Below are 17,797 nucleotides of genomic sequence, written 5' to 3'. Positions count from 1 at the left end.
TTCACGTTCTCAGCTCTAAGTATGGCAAGAAGGCAACCGTGGAAGGCAACTCAGATTCATTTAACTTGAAGATATTAATTACCTGTGCAGGTAAAAGGAAATAACTTTAAAGTGAGTGACAGACAACAATAGCAGTGTGTGTTGTTTGTGATACTAAGCTGTGTGGGTGTGGGCAGATGCATGTTTGCAAAACTGAAGCTGCACGGGACGCCAAAATAGCTTTTTGCGAACAGAAATTATGCAGACTACGTGTTTACTTGCATGCAGAATGGTAAATCAAGATCTGATCACAAGTGGTCACTTGAGACACACATGCCAGATGTGAACCAATCAACCAAGATGCATTTTCATGTCAGCTACGAGATGGGCCAGACTCTTCAGCAAAAATTTTTAGCACAAAACTCAAGCAACCCATGCTAACCAAACCTTGTTCTTGCATGCATCTCTGTCGCTGAGATATTCATATTTCTGTGAAAGCATGTGCCAGCAACGGTGTGTTAACACTGTCTGCATGCAGCTGCAGTAGCTATTTTACCTAACCTTAGCGCACAAGCATGTGTGAAGCGTGCAAGAAGGGAGAAAAGCTAGCCTGGCACTGCCCAGATCCTATATCTGCCAGCACTTTGTGTAACTCACAAATTATTATGCCTCGTCTATTACTTTCTTTCTTTTTCTTTTTAAATTGAAATATTAGAAATTGTGGTTTTAGTTTGTCCACCACATATGCAAAAGAAAGAAAGTATCCTAATAAATTAAAAGAATAGAAAGTTGCACAAATATTGAGCACTGAATCCAAAGTACTAAATACATGAATGGCATGGTAAGGCACAAAATACCACAATGTGTGTGAGTGTGTTTCACCACTCTGACTGGACAGTCTGTGTAGCGCTGTTGTAGGGTTACTGTAACTGACCAGTTGATTAGAGATTACTCAGCAATACCCCTCTGCTGGTTATTTCTTGAGCTCATCCTTTGACTCACACCCTCTTTTAGCGTCGCTATCTGTGCCCTCATCATCCCTCCGGCCAGTTTTCCTCCGCTTTTGTCTCGAACCATTCAGAAATGTTTCCCTCTTCCTTTCTTTAAAATGAATGTTTGCTGATTCACACATTTGAGGTCACTGAATGGGTTTGCACTCAATGGCTGCACTGTCTGTCTCGCTGCATGTCACTCGCTCTGTGAGTGTGTCTAACCACCTCCAGTGGTATTTCTGTTGGTCTGTGAGCCGTGAAGTCCGGTAACTCAGAGCTCATCTGGCTGACTTACGCTCAATGACCTGCTATGTGTGTTAGGCGTGTGACAGAGTTAGTAATGTCAAGGCTTTGTGTGTTTTATATTCCAGTAGCAAGTCTGGTGACCTGCCAAATAGTCCTTCATTCACTTATTCCAGTATGGTATGAATGAATGTCTTGAGCATGAATGTGTTAATGTGTGTTTTTCTGTTAGAGCTCTCAGTTTGTTTCCACTCAGATTTTGTGGAAACAAAAGAATTCCGCTAAACTGTACTTTTGTGGGTCTGTATGTGTCTTATTTTCCATTCTCGCCCAAAGTTCTCAGCCTCTGAGTCTCTTCTTGAGGCGGTTAAAGTCCTTCGCTGATCGCCACAGCCAGCTCTGCAGCTCTCGCAGTATCCAGAACCCTTCCACCTTCCTGGCAAAATCGTTCATCGCCGGTCGCACTGATAGGAGCGAAGAGGAGGTGGTGGAAGAGGAGAAGAGAGGACTAAGGGGAGGTGAGAGAAGGGAGGTGCCCCTTCGTAGAGAAAGAGGGACCGGCTGGGAGAGCAGGGTGTGCTCTTCACCTGCTCCAAACTGGTACAAGAGGGAGAGGGTGGACAGAGGAGGTTGGAGGGTGGGGGAGAGGAGGGAGCGAGGAGGCCGGTGCTGCTGATGATGGGAAGAAGAGAATGTAGCATCCATATCTATTTGCTCCACCTTTTCCACCATTAAACCTCTGTCTCTTTCTAGGATAAATCCATCTTCTACTCTGAGTGTGTCTGGGTGATGTGAGTTCAGGCTGAAGCTGTACTGATTGTTGTTAGTTGGTTGTTGGTTTATCATTCCTCCAGTGCTCAGATATGACACTTCAAACCTAAGTTCAGGCTGCCTGTCCTGAATCTCTATATCCTCGTCAATACTCAATAGCCTTCTCCTCCTCCCCAATCTTTCCACTTCTCTCATTTGCGCCAACATCTCCTCTTCCACCATCCCCACTATTTCCTCTTCGCTGACAGCCCTTTCCCTGCTCTCTGGCTCTCCCCTCTTCTCTCTTCTCCCTCTTTCTCCTTTTTCCTTCTCCCTCAATCCACCACTCCTTCCTCCAGTTGCGGATGCCGCTGATCTCCTTCCTTCTCTTCCTCTCCTTTTTTCCATCAGGTCCATATTGCCGCCGTCTTCCCTTTCTTCTCTGGCCGTCTTCGTCCCACTCCGTCTTTGGCCGCTACGCTGACCGGACTCCACTCTTGATCCTGCTCTGGATCTGTACAGGCTTTGACTCATAAGTGGCGCTGGTCGGTTGCCACCTGCCCCTCTCTGTGAGTACTGCAGCTGACCAGCATTACTTCCCATGTTTGCAGACTGAGCAGAGGACGAGTAACCAAGGGTGGTCATCAGTGCGGAAATCGAGCCCAGCAGCCCATCGAGACCTGTGCAAAAATGCAGCAAGGAGGTCTTGAGGGAGGGGCAGAGAGTAGAGCGGGCCAACTCTCTGACAGCCGTCAGCAGGATGGAGTAAGCCCTCTGGTTCAGGGCGAGCCGGGCTTGGTTCTCCAGGCCGTGCCACAGCTCCAGTCGGGTGGCAGCACTCGGCAGGGTCAGAGCTGTACTATTTGGCCGAGGCGGGGAGAAGTCTTTCTCATTGAATGGTGGGCCTAGATAGGTCAGCTGGGAGGGAAACAGACAAATGAGAAGAGGTGACTAAGAATATTCCAGTTAGTTTAAAAACATTTTCATAATCTGAACCATCACTCATTATAACACTTTGAAAATGAATTTTACTGTATTCATCAGGTCAAAAACCAAAGCACACAGACGATCAGACAGGTTGTACAGATGAGATGGCAGTAGAGGCACATTCTTAAAACCACTTAATTTGACAGTTAAACTTAAGGTGAAAGCTCCTGTCAGTTGTCTAACAAGTCCAAAATACACAGGAAAAGTGTAGACGGTTACTACAGTTACACTAGAACAAGGCTGAACAGGAAAGCCAGCCTCTGCAGTGATGACTGACAATGACTTTGCAGTTTAGCTTTGTTTTCTCTTCCAAGTTAGTTTCAAAATAGTTTGGCTAACCGCAGCGTTTGAATCAAATCTGTCAGATCTGAATTAATCTGAGTTCTGCTGCCACATTCTCATATATCAGCAAATAAACGGTGAGAATTATTCCACATCGCAAATATGGTCAAACCAGTTAGTCAGCACAATAAGATGCTTTTGTCCTGCAAAAATGGTTTTCAAATAGAAACAACAGTGTGGTTGCAGACCAAACAAAAAAATTGAGACACTGCATTAAAGTTCTCATGGGATAAATAAAACGTTGTTGTCAAGAAATGATGTGCTTACACTACGTAACTTTGTTTAACCCATTACAATCTAAGGCTTTTTAAGCTTTTAAAAGAACATTTTGGAAAATTCAATACTGTTCACTTCATAGGTTAAACCCTTAATTTTTACTGTGAACATTCGACTTTGTCTTTTTAACAACAAAACAGAATAATATTGAACATGAGGACAAATATATTGGATCAGGTTGCGATATGGTAAAGGGAACCTACAGTGTGAATATATTTTCATTTAGAAACTACAGAAGCTTGCCTGTTATGATTCACTTAAAAAAAAAAGTCCTGTTTTATAATTTATCTGTTTCATAATTTATCGGTTTTATAATTTATCTGAATAAGTCAAGAGATTTGAGCTCCTATCTCTTTATAAGACCCCTATACGCCAAGCCAACAATTAGCCTTCACACATGTCTAGGGTGTCCAGAGTCACACTTAAGACTATTCATTACACTTTGTTCAAAATAGTTAGAAAAAATATTTCCCAGACTGTAAACCTACAACAAGTTATCTTGTTGAAGCAATAGAACAGTGGCACGAGCTGTTGTGCCAAGCTTGTCGGGAAGCCCTCACCGTGTACGCCTCAACATTATGGACTTTAGGACTTTAAGGTTGAGGCGGACGACTTTGGAGGTTGACATCCACTTAGTGCATGTGTGATTATTACATGGTGATACCACCGACCAGCTTAGTAGTTCACAACATGGAACAGCTGGTTTGTTGTACCCAGGACTCCATGAGGGAGTTGTCTAGTAATTACACTTTTTCCCATCATATTTAACGCTGTCAACATCTTCATAAACAATTAATTATTAGTGATTATCTTAATTTTTATTACATATACGTACTAAATTGACTAATTTTGTATTGTATAATGTCTCAGTGGTCTATATGGTTTGATTTTCAGACCTGTTCATGTCATAGAGTTATACAAAATCCTGATCTGATAATAAATTGTCCTCTGCAGCACAAGTGCTCTCGGGCCATTTCAATACTAAGACATTATTTCTCCACAGCTGGAGAAGCCATGTGATGTAGGCCCATTGTTGCTTGCGGTATCCGACTTCCAGTATATTGGAATAGTTCCCAAACTCTTCTCTTCATCATCGCTCTTTAAAGTCCCTGAGGGAAATAGCAGCGGAAATTGTACCAGCTAATCAATATAAGAGACCCTTTTCACATTCTTATATTGTTCTTTCATATTGTATCCCAATACATCCTTGTGATTGAACTTATTATAGCCGCATGCATCACAGAGTTTAAACTATGTTGCTATTTCATGAGAGGCAAGCTATTTTTTATTATTTTGGGCAAAACTGGTGAGCTGCTGCACTGAAACAGACCCTCCAAAAAAAAAAAACTACTCACATATACGTCTTTGATTTCCTTGAGCTGGTACTCCAGGTATTTGGTCAACTCATAAGTACTTTCAATGGAGCTCCTCTCACTGGCCAAGTTGAGGGACGGATCTGCAGCGATTGCCACAGCAGCAGCCAGCAGCAAGGCGAGCAGGTAATTGACTGTGGAGAAATTAAAACACAAAAGACTGATTACAACTCAGTCCGCCGCTGCAAGATGTTTCTTTAATGACATGCGTATCTAAGGTGTTTTCAGAGGCACCACCACTAATAACAATGAGAACATTCATTCCAGCCGTCATTTTCTCAGACAATTTGTGATTGTTTAACTTGGACACTGTCTTTTTTTTCAATGAATCTAATGATTGAGAGCCATAAAGACAAAAATCGCCTCCATGTGCAGTTTCCAAGCTTTGGTCCGGTCACTGTACCGTCACACTGTTTATAGGAATTTTTGACAATACTGGGGTTTATTTCTTCATCTCTATGGCAATGACCTCCTCTGTTTACATATTGTCAGGTCAGAGTCATCTGACGCTGCCAATAAAGCTTTTTCCTTTTCTAATCTAATTTTAGAGGTTTCTGGCTGTCGGAGGTTTACTCTGGCTTCAAATAAAACCTCATTTAATAGTTTCAGACACTCAGACCAATGGCTCCAATGTTCAATGCACCAGTCTGTCAGGCAAACTAGTGCATCAACACAAACACACACACACACACACACATTCATTCCTGACTGAAATCTCCAAAACAAAGACATGTGGCTTTCTTTAAAATCACAAACATTAATGTGTTTGTATCAGTTTTACGTTCACTGCTAAATTCTTGTTTGGGTTTCAGAGTGATTGTGTAGGTGTTTAATGTTACCATGTGAGTGTTTGTGAGAATGTTTGTGGCCGTTATTATATATGTGGACTACATTCACATTGCTGTGAGTGTATATAGGGAATTTGTGTGTGTGAGTAAGAAAGAAAAGAAGGGGGGTTGTAACACTGGAAACCTCTTAGTGTCCTTGTCTCTGGTTTCAAACAGAGAAAATTGGAGCTGAAAGGTGGTTTTCAACAGTAAGGAACTTTTTGTACGTCCATTTCTTTAGCTCTCCATGGATGCTTTCACTTTCACACTTCTCTTATCTATTTGCTAACTCTCTCAACACTTCCTCTGCCTTTCAGTGGAGCACAACACGCATTTTTTACATTTCTTTGTGCCATGCCTGCACTCTGTCATCTTTTTCCATTCCCTCTACGCTCCCTCTTCATCCTCCTGTCAGAAAACTGTTATTCATCCTTGTAAAACAGGCTGCTGTTCATCAGGTGTGAAAAATGCATTGCACAATGTGAATGACCCTGTTGGCTCCTTTCTGTCTTTCGCTCCATCAGTCTTTCCTCGACTCAGACACACCTCTGGCTTCCTGTTGCCTCACAAGTTAAATCCCTATCTCCTTTCAAATTAGTCACACTGTACTCAAACCTTCCTCGCTTTCCAGCATACCTTTTTCGCCCCCACGCTTTTATAAATTCTGTCCTCCCAGCACTCATCTCTCATTAGCCTCAGGTCAAAAGTAACAGCAGCCAATTAACCCTGATTAGCTCTATTTCTCCCTCTGTGTTGCCCCTTTCTTTCTGCCCCCTCATCCTTTCATCTGTCATGATGGGCCCCACAAGAAGAACAAGAGACTTAAACTGAATCGCTTTGACACCTTTCAAAACATGTAGTCTTACCACACCACCGGGCATGGTTTGAAAAAAAAGAAAGAAAAGAAACTGGCCTGTAACAGTCACCATCCTTTATCTCTGACTCAGCTACTTACATTTGTCATGCCAGTACTCCCACCCAAACAGGGCTGGGTTGAAACCAAGTGAACTTATGTATTCTATACTACTCAATGCACAAAAATGTACACCCCCGTTGTAAGACTTTGGTGGGCCAATTAGGTAGGTCAGAAGGAAAATTCTAGAAATGTTAAGCTTTAATCTAATGTGTCACCACCCAAGCCTGGGAAGTGATTAAAAGGGAAACAAATTGGCAGAATAAATCCATTTGTTACAAACTGCAATAAAACAGAGTAATAATAATAATAATTATTATTTACTGTGATGACCCATATTTTCCATGTTATCTAAACCCATCTAACAGGCTCAACCTGACTTGAAAACATATTCATACAACAACTTGAGTTTTGATGACAGATTGAATGGCATACTAGGAAGCTGGCAGTTTCCAATTAAAACAGGATTAGAAACGCTTGGCAATGTAGTGACAAAATGGACAAAACTTGAACAAACAACTTCCAAAACTGCTGATATATAAAAAAAAAAGAAGGGGTAAAACAACAAGAAAACAAACAAACAAAAAACTAGCTGTTAACTGCTGCTGCTGGTCCTGAGTTGTCAACAACATCAAAACCTCCCCCCTGGACTTTTTCTAAATCAGTGAGGTTTAGCCATGCAGCTCCCACATGTTCCCAAACAAAACCACACCTAGAAATCAGTCGACCAGGACAACTCCCGTCAGGCGTTCTCCTCAACTGCAAAGCCTCATCACCTGTCATGCACAATATGCATCTCTCAGCTGAACATTTGGAGCTCATCAGGCTTCTGGCTCCTCCCACTAAACATCCTGCATTTGCACCACAACAACCCAAATTCATCACAACATCATAGACTCTCATGGTAAACAGCCTTGAAAGAAAATGACACAAAGTGCGTAAAAGAGTCGCAATGATGAGGGATAAACAGGTTCTGACAAAAAAAATAAATACATTTAAAAAAGGGTAATGGATGGAAAAAGTAAAAATTTCTTGGCAAAAATCAACCTGAACTGTTTCCTTTTGTCTGCAGCCACATGCATGGAGATGATTGCCAGACGTGGAAGACTTGCTGCTTTGATTGAGCTCTGACATGTCTAAAAGCAACCTCTGCCGAGCCAAAAAAACAACTGCTCTTTTGTACGAGTAAACTGAGATAACTCAAACCAAGAGCTGTGTTGTTGTTATACAATATTAGATTGAGTAACTACACTAAAGTCGGCATATAGCCTGACTTCAAGGGGAGCCCTGCAGGCTTGAGGCTTAGTCTGTGTACCTGGCAGTGGAAGCACACTCCGCAGGGCAGGGTTGAAACCAGAACATTCTCCATGGGAGGATTGCATTACAGCAACACAGGGGTTCCCCACAACGGCTGACCATGACCTGCCTCTGTGCACTTGTATGTAAGACTCTACATGCACTTAGCTATTAGAGTTACACATATGCACACACAGGGGGAGCTCTGTTATTCACAGCAGATCATATTTTTATCTTCTCTGGTGCAAAGTCAGATGGGGCACTCTGGAGTCTGGCTGCCATCTGCAGAACAGAACAAAGCTAAACATGAGGTTCGGGCAACAGAGCTTTTGAGCCCCAAACAGGTCAAAACTAAACATCGCCGAAGGGTCAGGGTTCAGAGTTGAATATCGGGACAGAAGGATGTGTTCAAGAGCAAAAACACCCCTGTAACACATGATATTTTTCACTCCAGACTGTGTTTTGGTAAAGCAGAGATCCAGCGTTTCTGCACGTTGTACCACTTCCATCCAAAAGGACTAGTATTTCATTCTTCCCAACATGCACCAACATTTGAGGTTTTAAACAAGCACTTAAGGAGAATTTGGTGTGGTGGGAAAACCATGTGTAAGTAAATCTTTCCAGTCTGGTCCAGGAGAAAAACTAGCTGCCAAAAAAAAAAAAGGTTGCCCTCCGATGCTCTAACCACTTGAAAGAGGTCTTATACAGGGAGGAAACATACCGTGCGTGTGCAGAAGATGTTGTTAATCAGGTCAAAATTCATTATGTTCATCATTTCCCGTGTGGCACTGATTAGGATGGCTGAAGAATATCATCATGTTTTGATGAGCACACATTGTGAGACTTTGGCAAGTTTTAACCGTGAACGAGCCCAAGAGCTGCACACACTACACCCTGAAACTGTGGTCCAGTCGCGGCGCAGAACTGACAACATTAGAGACAGAAGAAGGTAACCAGATACATTTCATGCTGACCTTGTGCTATCTAATATCATGACTGACACATTAAATCCACCCTCAAATGTTTATTTTCAGTTATACTATAAGTCTGATCTAATATGAATTCTGTGGATTATTTATTGTGTGTTTATGACTTGAGGAGATAAAATCTGACAAAATCATGAAATGTTGTAATGCCAGAATGACCTCACAATATTATAAGCTGAGACGGCAAAGAAAGAGGGGAAAGATCATTTAGATTTAACTCCGTCCATTGTGGATAATTCAAATGAATTCAAAGATAATTTTTACAGCAGCAAATTTGAAATACTTTTATTTCTTTTTTCTTTTTTTTTGGACTTTTTTAGTCTGTTAGTTTTGAGTCTAGTAACTTTAAGGCATGTAAAACAATGCAATTCAACAGTATAAACTAAACACTATGAGTTCACAATAAGAAGAAGGACACAAATAGAAGGCACTACTTAGTTTTAACGACTTACGAAAAAAAATCCAAGAAAGCTTGTAAATGAAAACAGGAGGAACAGTTTGTGACCAAAGGAAAAAAAAATCCAAAAATGAAAGAAAATATCTAATAAAATGGCACAAGAAAAAATGGTAAAGAACCCGAGGAGGAGGAGCACAGGTGACAATTAAAAACTGACCAGGGAAAGGAGTGTAGAAAGGTCAGTAAATTAATTTCAGAAGTGGGGTGAGAGTTGTAGCGTTGATGGCATCTGGTCACCCGGACAACTGATGATTTTAGGAACGAGCTCTCTAACGGCTGAGTTAAATCAATGAGACCTTGATGATTGATGGTCTTTAAACTGAGAGAGTGAGATACAAAGGCATGAGATAATTCAAAAAGCCTAAAATGCTCTGAAATGACTAATCTTTGAAGAATGTTGAGACAGATGCGGGAAGCTGGGAAGCCAAAGACCTTCCGTGACCTATAGGTGAGTGTCAGGAGCGTGTGGTTGGCAACTGATAGGTAGAAAAAAAACACACAAGAGGCTGCCTGGTCTAATGGAAAAAGTTCAACAGTGATAAAATGGAAATGTGAAACAGTCACGAAACAGAAAACTTTGTGTTCTTCGGGTATTGTTATGCAATACATTAATACGGTGCCTGTTTAAATGCAAGCCATGGTGTTTTGTAACACTATTTGTAACGTGTAAAACAGCAGGGAAAGAGAGATTAAAAGTGTAAGTAAACAGCGACTGAATCCTGAAATGACATTTTAATGTAAAGTCACTTTGAAAAATAAGCGGTTGAGATGAGAAACAAACTAAATTGTTCATCGTGTGTGTAGAGCCACCCTCTATTTCCTCAGTGGACAAAGTGGACAAAGTCCCGGTCTACCCAGGCAAAAAAGCAAAAAAGTAATATTAATTCCAAAGACACATTTTCACTTTCTCTTTTCATGCAGCTGCACACAAGAACAACTCCACAGAGGAACACAGTGGCGTTGCATTTCGTCAAGTTGTCACAAACTGACTGTTCTTAATTTGATAGGAAAAAGACTCCTCATTCGGTTGTTGGTGCAGTTTTGGAGAAGATGCTACACACAAGAACCCCAAGTAGAAAAGTCTGAGACCCGTCCCAACAAGCAATGTTTTTAAACATTTTTTTTAAAGTAATGTTTTTTGCATTGAGTCTTCGTTTCATCTGTTTTACACATACAAACTACAGAGTTCTAGTTAAGTTTTAAATACAATATGGTTAAGGTCAGGAAAACACAATGGCTTCCAGTTAAACATACACTGTGACGACAAATCAAACCAGAAAGTCCTTTCCACCATTACTTGCTGCTGCATCTGACCCCAAAACACACTAAACTTGTTCAACACACAAACTAGAAGTCCTATTGAAATATATTCAGCTGAAAGCCACACTACAAAGCACAAATACCAAGTTCCCTGTCTGGTAGCTATTTTATGTCTCGCCAGAGACTGGTTTGGTCTTAAATATGATGTAACAGTTTGTGACTAAATGAAGCCCGAAACAGCCGAAATAGCTCAGTTGGGAGAGTCAGACTGAAGATCTGAAGGTCCCTGGTTCAATTCAACCTGGGAAAAACAGCTCATGATGTGAAAAAAACCCTAACAAAAAAAAGCACAGTACCATTGTAAAACTTAAAACCTGCTTGTATTATCTCCACATTATCCCTCCCTATAGAGGGACTGGATTCCTGCCTTTCATGTGGTTGACTGGGGTTCAAATCTTTGAATCCAGCCCCAAGCATGAAAGGTACGACCTCCAGTAGGGCTCCTTAGGCAAGACCCCCTTATGTTCGCTGCCTGTCTACCTGTCTGCCAAATGCATCAACATAGAAATAAGTATGTTAAGTTGGGACTGGGAACTGGCAACCCATCCAGGGTGCGCCCTGCCTCTTGCCCAATAGCAGCTGGGAGATGCTCTAGTCCTCCTGCAGCCCTAAATTGGATTTAATGGAAAATGGAAAATGGATGGATGCTGTGAAGCTGGGTTGCAAAGCAAAGCAGCAAAATTAGTATTAGCAGACAAAGTAAGTAACTTTTCAAAATTAAGAAGGACCCAAACTATAAGCAAAACCCAGAACTTACTGTTCAGTATATAGTAGTATGTACCGATTCATAACACATGCCCAGTGGATCAGAAAGGCCTACCTTGCGTTCCGTGTCCCGCAATGCAAAACTTAAATTAATTCAATTAAAAAAAAAATAATAATAATTCTAAAGCAACAGAAATACCAGAAAAACTTGCTCCAACTCAAATTTCATTTCAAGCGCAGCTCGATGAAAGCCTGGTGACTGTGGTTCCGTCCAATCTTCCTCCAGACCTTATCCCTGTCAGCTAGAACCCTTCCTACTCTCTTTTTAAAGCATTGGTGGAGGTTACAGCCCTTGACTACTGCAAAATAGATTTATCTGATTTATTGTCTGCAGTGTGGGTGGTTCTGAAAACAGCATATGACATATTGGGCCGACTGCTTGGAATAACGAGCAAAAACTTCTGATGGAACTTCTAATCCCGCTAGCATTTTCCAGCGTGTTTTATTGTATCACAAAGTCTTTTTAACTGATGTATATAATTACATAAACTCTGCACTTATGACAATATTCGTTGAGATGAGTTCAGAATATTCTATCACATGTGTGTCCTCTGAAGTAAATACAGTTTTGCATGCTTTTCTCAGAACGTGTACCCATCTGTTGGCTTGATTTGCATAATTGTTGTCACGCAACGTGATGAGGCAGAGCCCCCAAGCTCGAGGCTTGGTGTGGATCTGTTGACAGGAAAGACACATCACAGCCACATCACATAGAGGGACTCTTTCTTTTTCTTTTATTCTGTACCTGGTGGACGATTTGTCCTCAAAACTTCACCGAACTTCAACATAAATTCGCTGATGTGCACCAAGGACAAAGACACGCATCCAAAGACTGATGTGGGGGGACAAAGGAAATGCAGAATGGACCCAAACACACATGAGCTGTGGGTGTGTGTGGATGACAATTTGGGGCTGGGGTCAGTGTTGTGTGTCTGTGTACAGTTAAAGGCCAGATTTATGTGCAGTCTGTACTCAATCAAGTGTGCATTCCTTCACTAACTCAACACACACACACATATGCATCCAGAGTGTGCACCGTAGAGTGAACCCATGTATCCACAGGCGTTGTTCCGAACAAATATACGTAAATAAACCATTGTTTGCCTAAGCAGATGTATACATGCTCTAATCCACACACTTTTCCCATCTCTTTTCACATTAATCTTTTTGTCATCAGTTTGTTCATACTTTTAAAGTGAGCTTCTTGGCAGCGGACGCATTTGGCGGCGCAGACATCAGTGACCCAAAAACAAATACAAAAGAAAAGATACATTTAGAGAATCCAATAAAAATCCTGTTTATGCTCTGAAACCCTGTGCGAACGTTTCTCGCTCTCGTAAACTCACCGTCTTCTGCTTGCTTTTCCCTGCTCGCCCTGTCTCCCTCTTCACCTTATAAGTCTATCTATCCTCGCCTTTTCTTTCTTTCTTTCTTTCTTTTTTTTTTTTTTTAATACGGAGATTCCAGCTCCTTTTATGCTTTATCCCTATGTTTGGATTCAATTTTGTTGTTGCTTCATCTGTCCCACTTTGTTCCCTAAGTATCTCTAAAATGTCAAATCTCCTTCCTTTCCCCTCTCTTCCTTTCGCTAATTGGCTCCACTCATTTTCCTCTTTCATCATTCGTTCCTGTCTTACCCTTTTTCAGACTTTCCTCTAAATCGTCCTCCCTGTTACCCCGCCTCGACCTCACGGTTTTTGCTAAATAAGAAAGAAAAGAAGGAAAAGAAAGAACCTAATTCCCTTTATAGCAAGAGAATCAGGCAAAAATCCCAGCTCCGTCAGCTGGAGAGCAGAGCTTAGTTGTTTTGTGTGTAATCTTACGCTGAGAGGATGACACCCTGCTCTGTACTCCTACCCCAACCCTAACCAGTTGCCGTGCTCATTTAAAAACATAAAATGACAGACCAAAAGTTTAAAATGCGTGGAAATGACACGCCAAAAGTGCCCAAAGCGGCGCGGTATGTACACGCATGACTATGAGATCATGTTATAGACAATAAAAATAAGTTTTAAAGACAAAAAAAGGGTTTAAAGACAATATTTTGGGCTATAGGAAATCAATCAAATTGATCATAGAAATATTTCTGCTCTCTGTCACATATTTATATATATATATTTAAATATGTGTGTGAAAGCTTTTTTTTCCTAGAATTTTAATGACCACACAAGTCACGGCATCAACAAACATGAGCAGATTTCACAATCGCAGCAGACATTAGATCCGAAAAACACAAAGGACATATTTCTGACTGACTGACTGAGAATCGATTTACCACAACACAAAAATCATGTTTCATACAAAATTGGTTCAAGAGAATCAAGCAGAAGCTTTCAGTTGCATCACTTAAGGTCTGATGCTCAGAAAACTGTGTTTTTGTTATTTGAGTTCTCATGAGTCTGGTCCTCGATATGGTGCCTGTTCTGAGCTATTTTTATTTTTTTTTGTTTTGTTTTGTTTTGTTTTTTGTCACTGTACACAGGCAACTAAACTAATTTAATCAGTACATGGTTTAAAAGCAAAAATGGCACATTTTCCTTCACTATATTTAATTTTACTGCCTCAATTTTTAGTAAAATTCTCCAGTTGAAGCTTCTATTAACGCAGATATACTATGCGAAACATGTGATGCAGCATTATTTAATGTACGTTACTGGACAGTATGAACGTAAGAGAACCAGCTGCTTATTGATACCATTCAGGGTTAAAGTTGTTCAGGTCCTGAGTCGCTGTTTGTTTCAGTAAATCTCTCATGTAGGGGCCAGATCCCAAATGCCAAATATACAGAAAGATCCATTTTCAGCTTCGGTTGGGTTGGTCACAGCCGCTCAGATTATTCTGTGGGACAATTTCCCAAATCACCAAATTTGAAATACAGGTTAAATGCGAAGGATTAGGCCACATCTTGTGGGTTTTCCCTGGGAAAATTAAAGACAACACAGAAGATGAGACAATCTCTTTAAATTTGTTTCTGACTCTGAATAAAGCTCATGCTTTCTCGGTTGTCTAATTGTTGCAGACCAAATTTTTCACCTATGTATGTCTACTTTTTTTTGTATTCATTTATTTGTTTTTGTAAAATTAAATTTTCATTTTTGTTTTTATTTGACATGCCTTGGGATGTCTGAGCTGGATCCTGGTAGAGGGGTAAAGGGTGTTGTTGGTGGATTGGTGCATTTTAAAAACTCTAAACTCTAAAATATTGACTACACAAATCCACTACACAGTGTTTGTTTGTTTTTTTTACAAAAATCTTTATCTTAGAGTGGGGAAAATACATTTTGGAATCTTGAAGGAAAGAGACAGAGGGGAAAAGGGGAGGAGGTGGAGGAAGAGGAAAAGGTGGAGGGGAGGGAGAGTTTTCTGAAGCGAGGGGCCATGTTAATTTGGGAAAAATGTAAACAGCATGTGTAACTGTTCAAAGCGTGACCGACTCATTTTATATCAGTCCCCCCTTCTCTCTCTCCTCTCTCCTCCCCTCTGGGTGCTGCTAACTTCTGTCAATCTGCACTGCATTAACCCCTCTGCCGCCAGTTCCCCTCTGCTTCTCTATTTACTTTTATCTGTTTCTGCCTCTCTTTACTCTCCTTCATCCCAACACACACACCGACAGACAGCGCCCCCTCCACACATCCTCTTGACATATATGTACCATGAAGAATTGAGGATGGCCTGAGCGAATCAAAAGATGTGAAAGGTTCACTTTATCCTCCCTGCTCCACATCTCCTCCTCTTTTTTCCTTTGTTTCCTCTGATTGGCGCTGGCTGATCCAACACACACTAAAGCTTTTATCTGAAACACACCGACACTAATTCAAGTCTCCATGCAATAACAAGTTCTATCTATGTGTGTGTGTGTGCCGCAGGAACGGAGGTTATGTGTATCTAAGGTCAATTAACACTGAGAAAAACATACATGTGCGCTTTTTTATGTACCTGGAGAGATAAATTCGCTGTTTGGTTGGGTGTCAAAGGCAACATGTTCCTCAGCAGCTGAGCTTTTCGTGTATTTATTTGCTCTGGGTGTCAGAGGAAGTTCTCTATTTATCATCCTTCTAAAGTTACACTAAATTTGCTGATTACTGGCTGCTTCGCACAATGTGACCACCTGAATGGGACAAAGAGGGCGAGGGAGGGCAGCAGAAGCAGGGGAGGAAGAGAGGAAAGCGTCAACCCCTAGACTGTCCTCTTTCTTCCACTTCCTTTTCCCTCCTTATGGACAAGGAGCAGCAGCCGCGGCAGCCATCCCAAGGGGGGAAAAGTATATGTGTGTCCTCTCGCACCCTGACTAACGTGAATCATGTACTTTCTCGTATCAGTGACAGCTAACTAGACAGGGGCTTTGGCTGCTCTGACCCCCTCAACCCCTGTCACATACACGCTCAACTTTTTACTGTCCTTCTTTGTGTCCTGTTCCTCTATTTCAACTCATAATTCAATCTAAAAATCACACACTTATTCTAAAAGTATCTTTTTTTTTAAATATATATCCGTGATGAACAATTTCTTTTCAATAATTCATGTTATCACTGCATTATTTTCTGTTTCCAGTTTATCCCCCCCACCCCCATCCCACGTTTTCCCCCTTTTTTATGCAAAGAAATGATGAACAGTCTGTTTAAGATATGGCCTACATTCAAAAACATAGCATTGGCTATTTAAAATTGATATTTAGCTTAAATTAGTTACTGGATTTAAGTTTAAAAAAGCACAATTAAACTATATATTATAGGTTATATGAGTACAAAAAGAAAATACTCTGACGCTTGTTTTTCATAACTTTTGATATTCATTTAAGCCTACTTTCAAGACACGAAAATTCATCATTTTTCTGCTGCTTTTACTGGTGCTGACACAGAAGTTGGGCTTTAGGTATTCCATTAAAAGTATTAGAGTCGTGGTCTTACCTCCACAAAAGCCTCTCATTGTCTCCAGCTCCTGTTTTTCCCCCCTCAGATCTCACTTGCAGATGAAAGAAAACTTCTCATGAGCTCAAATAAATCTCAAATCTGCGGAAGATGACGGAGAAAGCAGGTGATGCCCTGATTCGATCCCTGAAAAGCGCTTTTTTTTTTGTGAAGGGGAAAAAAATAGGAAGGAATAAAGACAAAAACCTACATAAGAGACGAACCTTTCTCAGGACGAAGTTTTAAATATATAGACGGTCCGCTGACTTGTGTGGTCTGTATGACAGACTGAATGACGGCGGAGCCTTTTTGTACCTCCTCTTTTTCTCCCCTTTTCTCCCTCCTTCCCATCCCTGTCTCCGCTTCTTCTCTCGTTATCCTCCTCCTCCTCGGTGCGGGTGATTCACCGGGTTGACGCATCGTGGCACAACTTGACAGAGCAGCTGAACCACGGGACTTGTCACAACTCATTCCTGTCTCTCGTCCCCTCCTCATCCCCGCGAACTCAATCTGACTGCAGCTGTTTGATCTTTAATCTGCTTCCCTTTAATAAGGTAACGAGTCCGGCTGGATCAGGTCAAACCAGGAGTCCAGCGACAATCCAATGGTCCAGGAAACAAGGAATTTACCTGCTCTCTTTAACTTTTTGAAAATGGCTTTTATTTACTTTTTTTTCATTGACTATTTTGTTCTTTGTCAAATTCTGAATTAGGGCTCGAATAAAGAACAAACAACTTAATTCAGGCATTTATTTCCATCCTCTCTGACGCAATTTAGAAAAAAAACTAGAAACATAAGCCCTTGCATTTTAACATGTTAATATATTAGCAAAATTATGCAAAAGCTTCTTGGCGATCTCGCATTGTCAGAAAAATATCACGAAGTTGCCTTTAAGTTGAATGACGGACCTGAACATTTAGAGACACGAAACGAAGAGATCCAACGAATTTGAATAGTTTGATTTTTAGTTTGTTTTTTCCCCTTTTATCTACATCTGGCAGCATCACTGCTGAAGCTCTAATTGTCCTGGATCCTTAAAAAAATTCAATTATTTTTTTTTTTTAAATCCAACAACCACCGGGTCGAGCAGTTTGTGCGTTTAAATAAAGTGGCCTGTTTGTGTTGTACTGTCTGACAGTAAATACTAAGCCCAGAACTCCGGACCGAAACGTTTCCTTATGTAACAGAAGGTTTGCTTGGGAGTATACCGCTGCAGCACAGTCTCACCTGACATGGTAAGGGCCTCACATGGCTGCTGATTTAATACAGGCCTCTAGGCCTGTATTGAATTTGGTTTTGAACATTTTGTTAGCTTTTATTGTTATTTTTGTTATTATTTTAAATGAATTTCCTTTATGAAATTACCACCTTTTAGATAAATCCA

General features: G+C 41.0%; 1 protein-coding gene across 2 annotated transcripts; it reads right to left on the bottom strand.

Moving 5' to 3' along the window:
• Positions 1-755: 755 nt before the first annotated feature.
• Positions 756-16,673, bottom strand: clcf1 (cardiotrophin-like cytokine factor 1). Of its 2 annotated transcripts, XM_072395659.1 has the most exons (4): positions 16,638-16,673; positions 16,414-16,515; positions 4,925-5,076; positions 756-2,882 (listed from the first exon to the last, which is right to left on the bottom strand). In XM_072395659.1, the coding sequence occupies exons 2-4, from the start codon at positions 16,430-16,432 to the stop codon at positions 1,554-1,556; spliced, it is 1,500 nt and encodes a 499-aa protein (XP_072251760.1). In that variant the 5' UTR covers positions 16,433-16,515; positions 16,638-16,673; the 3' UTR covers positions 756-1,553. The 2 variants fall into 2 exon arrangements, with proteins under 2 accessions (XP_072251760.1, XP_072251759.1); XM_072395658.1 differs by lacking the exon at positions 16,638-16,673 and having other exon boundaries at positions 16,414-16,561.
• Between the last annotated feature and the right edge of the window lie 1,124 nt (positions 16,674-17,797).

The sequence above is a fragment of the Leuresthes tenuis genome, unplaced genomic scaffold (assembly GCF_036924035.1).
Source record: "Leuresthes tenuis unplaced genomic scaffold, fLeuTen1.0.hap1 SCAF_11, whole genome shotgun sequence".
NCBI lineage: Eukaryota > Metazoa > Chordata > Actinopteri > Atheriniformes > Atherinopsidae > Leuresthes > Leuresthes tenuis.
Note: the sequence above shows the minus strand (reverse complement) of the source record. Positions and strands in the feature narration are given on the sequence as shown.

What these genes read in the sequence shown, in the direction of transcription:
- clcf1 (XM_072395659.1), bottom strand. An exon ending in AGGAAATCAAAGACGTATAT is followed by an intron (nt 2,883 to 4,924) that starts GTGAGTAGTTTT and finishes TTTCCCTCCCAG; the next exon opens with CTGACCTATCTAGGCCCACC.